Below are 5995 nucleotides of genomic sequence, written 5' to 3' on the forward strand. Positions count from 1 at the left end.
GGCTGCAGGCTCCTCTGGGAGGTGGGCGCCGTGCGGCCCGAGCCTTGGGCAGGGCCCTTGGCAGAGTCATCCGGTGCTCGCAGGCAGGTCCTGCTCCAGTGGGTGTGAAACTCGGGTGGGAAGACGGGGGTTCCTGTGGAGCCCGCGGGGAAGTCAGAGGCCAGGAAAGGAGGAGGGCAGAGCCGTGGCGGAGCGCGTGCTCCCGCAGTCCTCAGAGGGCCCGGAGCCATGGGCCTCCTGTGCGGGGAGGGTTGAGGGGGGCTAGCAGGGCCTGCCCAGGGCAGGGGCTCCTAGACATTCTCGCTGAACCACCTCGCCCCCAGTTTTGGTCTTGTTTCCCTCAGAGAAGTAGGACTGAGGGAGGGGTGGTTATGTAAATGACACCGAGAAAGAATTTGGGTGAATTGTGAGCATTGAACCCGACCTCAAAACCCTGGCCAGGAAGCTTGGGGAGAACAGCGGAGGTGGATTGAGGTGGGGAGGTGTGGCCACGGGTGGCCACGGGGCCCAATCCTCCAGCCGCCTGGCCCTTCTCCCCCGTGGGCTGTCTGGCCGCGGGAAATCCCTTCTCCTCTTCCCCGTCTCCCGTCCTCTGCCCTGGAGGCTGGGAGGGGTTTGAGAGTCTGAGAAAGAGCAGGAAAGGAAGTAAACAGCTTGAAGGAGAGTCCAGGCTGCGGGCAGGATGGAGGTAGGAGGCTGCAGTGGGCTCAGAGGTGCCAGAGGCTGGCTTGCTGTCTGCCCCCTGCCCCCACCTGGTCAGCTTGCAGGTGTGGGCAGCTAGGTTGCTCAGGCTCTGGGGATCCTGGGTAGGTAGACCGGAGAGGGTTACTAAAGTGGAACCAGGGTGTGCCTTTGGCCAGGTTGGCTGTCTGGCAGTAAACCACAGGCCGAAAGCGCCTTTCGGATCAGCGCTGGAAAGAGTCCCTGCCCACCTGGTAGCTCAGCCCCTGCCTGAGGCCTCTGTAAGGCAGGACTCTCAGCGTCTCTGTTCTCCACAGCACATGGTGATGAGTTTCCGGGTGTCTGAGCTGCAGGTGCTCCTTGGCTTTGCTGGCCGGAACAAGAGTGGACGGAAGCACGAGCTCCTGGCCAAGGCCCTGCACCTCCTCAAGTCCAGCTGTGCCCCCAGCGTCCAGATGAAGATCAAAGAGCTTTACCGCCGGCGCTTCCCCCGCAAGACACTGGGGCCCTCTGATCTCTCCCTCCTCTCTCTGCCCCCCGGGACTCCTCCGGTGGGCTCCTCTGGTCCTCTAGCTCCCATCCCCCCGGCCCTCTTGGCCCCTGGCACCTTGCTGGGCCCCAAGCGTGAAGTGGACATGCACCCCTCCCTGCCCCAGCCTGTGCACCCCGATGTCACCATGAAACCATTGCCCTTCTATGAAGTCTACGGGGAGCTCATCCGGCCCACCACCCTCGGTACGGCTCTCTGTGGTCCCTCGGGTCTCCCTGGACTCCGCGCCTCTTCCCAAGCCTTTCCCAGGCTTTAATCCTGTGGGATCAGCAGCCGGGGCTCGGGCGGGGGAGTAACTGCCCCCTCTTGTCCTCAGCGTCCACCTCTAGCCAGCGGTTTGAGGAAGCGCACTTCACGTTCGCGCTCACGCCCCAGCAAGTGCAGCAGATCCTCACGTCCAGGTGCGTCTCCTCAGCTCTCACCTCCCCCAGGCTTACCCCTGGCCTCTGCTCTTCCTTCGTGGCCCTGCTCTCCCTGTCCATCCCCTTGAACCTGCTTTGTCTCTCATTCTCTTGTGTGGCCCTTCGCTGTCCCCTGGTCCTAACTTTCTGTGTCTCGTCCATTCACCCTGCCCTCCGGGGCCACATCCTGATACCCCTCCCTCCTCTCCCTGTGACAGAGAGGTCCTGCCGGGAGCCAAATGCGATTATACCATCCAGGTGCAGCTAAGGTGAGCGGAGCCCCCTTGGGGGTGGGAGTGCAGTGAGGGTAGGGCAGATAGCCGAGGGGATATCCTTGCTCTGCCACGTCCGCCAGTCCTGGGCTCTTGTTTTATGCTGGGGATTCTGCTCAAGAAACTGAACCCCATTCTTCTCTCTTCTCTCATTTCGTCCTAGGTTCTGTCTCTGTGAGACCAGCTGCCCCCAGGAGGATTATTTCCCCCCCAACCTCTTTGTCAAGGTCAATGGGAAACTGTGCCCCTTGCCGGTAAATGCTCTTCCCTTCTGGCAGTAACCCCTTCTGTTTCAGTTCCTAAATGTTCACCACAAACCTGTTAGGAAAGAGACATGCGTAGCACAGTGCCTGGCACACAGTAGGTACTCAGTTAAGGCACACAGTAGGTACTCAGTTAACTGGTCGAATCAATGTCATCCAGAGAGTGCTCAGATAGGGCTGAACAAGGGTTCTGTCAGAATCCAGAGCAGTGATGCTCAACCCAGATGTTCAGGGAAGGCTTCTCAGAGGTGATGACTCTGGAGCCGAGAGTTGGACCAAATGGGGCATCCCTGTTCCTCCTCCTCTAGAGCTCAGTGAGCGGGTTCCTGTTTCGTGGGTCAGTGAATAAGCACTCCCTGTCACCTAGGAATGAACGCCGTACACAGCGATAGTGCTCCTGTCACTGAGGGGCCCCATCTCCTGGGTCAATGAGCTGGCCTTCCCTCCAGGGAGTGAGGAACCTGAGACCAGACGTGTTGACCAGTCTCTCCCTTCCCCAGGGTTACCTTCCTCCCACCAAGAATGGGGCTGAGCCCAAGAGGCCCAGCCGCCCCATTAACATCACTCCCCTGGCTCGACTTTCGGCCACTGTTCCCAACACCATCGTGGTCAACTGGTCATCTGAGTTTGGACGGGTGAGCCTGGCTGCGTCGGGGGAAGGATGGAGAAGCCAGCAGTGCAGGGAGTGGGGAGGAATGTTTGGGAAGCCTCTTCCTCTCTGTGGGTCTCTGCTGCCCCTGGTCCTCATGGGACGAAGGGTTGGGGGGTGGTGTGCAGAGCAGAGGCTAACTGTCTCCCCACCTCCAAGTAGAATTACTCCTTATCTGTGTACCTGGTGAGGCAGCTGACGGCAGGGACCCTTCTACAGAAGCTCAGAGCAAAGGGCATCCGGAACCCAGACCACTCCCGGGCTCTGAGTGAGTAGCATCCTGCCCCTCTTCCCACTCGCACCTGGATCCAAGTCTTCCCGGGCCTCTAGCCTTTTGAGTCAAACCCAGACCCCTCTTACGACAATTTACCTCACTTCTCACATTAACCTCAACCCCCCTTACCAATCAGTGGTGAAGTCGGACCCCTCCCAGGCACCGTGTGACGCCCTTGCATTCCCTAACTCTGGCTCCCCTGGAATATGGGTTCTCCCCACTGGAAAGGATCTTTAGGGTCATCTACTCTCACCCTCTCCTGATCCTTCAGTTCCCTCTGGGTCATCTCTGCCAGAGTGTCACCAGCTGTACTTAAGCATCTTCAGGGATCGGGAGATCGCCCCACCCACACACTCACCCACAACATCACACCCCTTCATAATCCGACCCCAGACCACCCCCAGGTGACCGCCCGCTGGCCCCCAAAGGCTCGCTACCCAGCGGCCTCTCAGCCAGCGCCGTCTGCTTCCGGCCTCACCACCTGCCAGGCTTCCTCGCCAGCCTCACTTGCCTCATGGCTCCGGCTTCACTCTTGTTTCAGTCAAGGAGAAACTGACCGCTGACCCGGACAGTGAGGTGGCCACCACAAGTCTCCGGGTGTCACTCATGTGCCCGGTGGGTACCAGGGAGAAGAGAAGGGGGAAGGAGGTTCGGTTAAAACTCTGGACTCAGAGGAGGACGCCTGGGGCCACTAGAGTGAGGCTTTCTAGGGCGTGGAACGCTGACCAGAGAACTCCCCTCTCCGCAGCTTGGGAAGATGCGCTTGACCGTCCCTTGCCGTGCCCTCACCTGCGCCCACCTGCAGAGCTTTGATGCTGCTCTGTATCTGCAGATGAATGAGAAGAAGCCAACGTGGACGTGTCCTGTGTGCGACAAGAAGGCGCCCTATGACTCTCTTATCATTGATGGGTAGGGCCTCTCTTCTCTGTCCTTTCCTAGGACAGCCACTGGGACGCTCTCGCTCTCACATATATGCATGTGTATAAATATGTGTATATGTGTGTATATACATATACATACACATATGTACTCTGTCCCCTTTTATAATATCTACTTACATATTCCCAACATTGAGGACTTACTGTATGCTAGCATGGCGCTGAGCACTCCGCACACCTGTTTCCTCGTGTCCTCATAGTAACTGTGACAGAGGTACCATCATTACAAGAGAGGAAACTGGGGCCTAGACACGGAGTATTTTGCCCAAAGTTACATTATTAGTGAGTGGCAGAGCCACTGTAGTGAACCATTACAGCGCTTACAACGACCGGACCTCTCACCGAGCCCAGCAATAAAGTTCTTTGAGGGCCTGGATATGCTGACCTAGCGAGTTCTCTGGCCCCTTGCAGACCTGCTTCACGGTTCTTGCTCCCAGGCCCTTTTCAAGGTGGTGCGTGGAGTTCCCTCTTTCTGCTCCTTGTTTTGTCCCTGGTACTACATGTGATAGATGCTTAGAAGATACTTGTTTTAAAACTGTTTGCAAAGCTCTTTTACATGCAATACTTGGTCCTAACAACTCAGCTCAGTGGGGGGGATAATTCCCCATTTTGCAGATGCGGAAACTGAGGTTCAGGAAGATGAGTAGCAGAATTTCTTGGCTGATGTCCCTGCCACCTCCCAGTCCCATGAAGTCCCTTCTCTCCCTCCCCCAGTTTATTCATGGAGATTCTTAATTCCTGTTCGGACTGTGACGAGATCCAGTTCATGGAAGATGGATCCTGGTGCCCATTGAAACCCAAGAAGGAGGCATCTGAGGTTTGCCCCCCGCCAGGGTATGGGCTGGATGGTGAGTGACCCCCTGTCCCCCAGCGGAGCTAAGGCTTGAATGGCCTCTTCTCTGAGACACAGCCTCCTTATCACCCACAGGCCCCCAGTACAGCCCCGTCCAAGAGGGCAGTCCCTCAGAGAAGAAGAAGAAGGTTGAAGTTATTGACCTGACAATAGAAAGCTCATCAGATGAGGAGGACCTGCCCCCGGCCAAGAAGCATTGCCCTGTCACCTCCGCTGCCATCCCGGCTCTGCCCGGAAGCAAAGGGTATGAGGAAAGAGTCTGAATCTATTGCCGAAGGCACAGGAAAAAGTCAGGGGAGCTTTCTGGTCACGGGGCAAAGCCTGGTGCAGAGGGGACTTGGGGGGCCCGGCCGGACGAGGGCATTGGGGGTCCGCTGGCTGCCCCAGCTCCTTGTCTCCTCACAGGGTCCTGGCATCTGGTCACCAGCCGGCGTCGTCGGTGCTACGGAGCCCTGCGATGGGGGCGCTGGGCGGCGAGTTCCTGTCCAGTCTCCCGCTGCACGAGTACCCACCTGCCTTCCCCCTGGGGGCGGACATCCAAGGTAGGACGCGCCACCAAGTGGGGCCCCTCACTGTTCCATCCTCCCTGGGACCGGGTCAGAGCCCGCTCCCTTTCAGAGCTTCCCGGGTCTCTGCAAAGGGCCACAATCCAGGGAACTTTTTTTTTTTTTTGCAGTAAAGGGGTCAGACAGGAAGTTGATTTTAATATTTTTCTTCCCAGGTTTAGATTTATTTTCTTTCCTTCAGACTGAAAGTCAGGTAAGTGATCCCTTCTCCTATGAAGATCTCAGGTTCCTGAAGCTTCCTTTCTGGGACTAGTGGGCACCCCCCTCTCTCTCTTTTCCTGTGGACCTAAATTGGCTTCCCTGTGAGAGAAGAGGGGGTGGAACAGGCAGTTCATTTCCCTCCGAGGCCCCCCTAGTACTTCCTCAGATTCTCACCTACGTCTTCCTCGATCCCTGTTGCTGTTCTGTCTCCAGATTTCAGTATAGTCCGCCCCTCGCCGGCTCACCCTCCGTGCCCATGTGCACTGAGCGCCATGCCTGCCTCCTCCGGCCCTTCCTCACTTCAGACACCCACAAGGCAGGGAGTCAGGGTGGGTGTGGGAAAGTAG

The 5995-nt window shown here is 57.7% G+C and overlaps 1 protein-coding gene across 1 annotated transcript in view; it reads left to right on the forward strand.

Moving 5' to 3' along the window:
* The first annotated feature begins 24 nt into the window (after positions 1–24).
* Positions 25–5995, forward strand: part of PIAS3 (protein inhibitor of activated STAT 3) — a 7255-nt gene continuing 1284 nt past the window's right edge. The window contains exons 1-13 of the mRNA XM_006764160.2: positions 25–688; positions 999–1416; positions 1548–1632; positions 1851–1901; positions 2068–2158; positions 2668–2802; positions 2979–3084; positions 3632–3705; positions 3839–3999; positions 4743–4876; positions 4957–5125; positions 5287–5423; positions 5603–5640. Of these exons, the coding sequence (XP_006764223.2) occupies positions 683–688; positions 999–1416; positions 1548–1632; positions 1851–1901; positions 2068–2158; positions 2668–2802; positions 2979–3084; positions 3632–3705; positions 3839–3999; positions 4743–4876; positions 4957–5125; positions 5287–5423; positions 5603–5640 (1605 nt within the window). The 5' untranslated portion in view covers positions 25–682. The remainder of the gene's footprint in view (positions 689–998; positions 1417–1547; positions 1633–1850; positions 1902–2067; positions 2159–2667; positions 2803–2978; positions 3085–3631; positions 3706–3838; positions 4000–4742; positions 4877–4956; positions 5126–5286; positions 5424–5602; positions 5641–5995) is intronic.

This window comes from Myotis davidii, unplaced genomic scaffold (genome assembly GCF_000327345.1).
Source record: "Myotis davidii unplaced genomic scaffold, ASM32734v1 scaffold401, whole genome shotgun sequence".
Taxonomy (NCBI): domain Eukaryota; kingdom Metazoa; phylum Chordata; class Mammalia; order Chiroptera; family Vespertilionidae; genus Myotis; species Myotis davidii.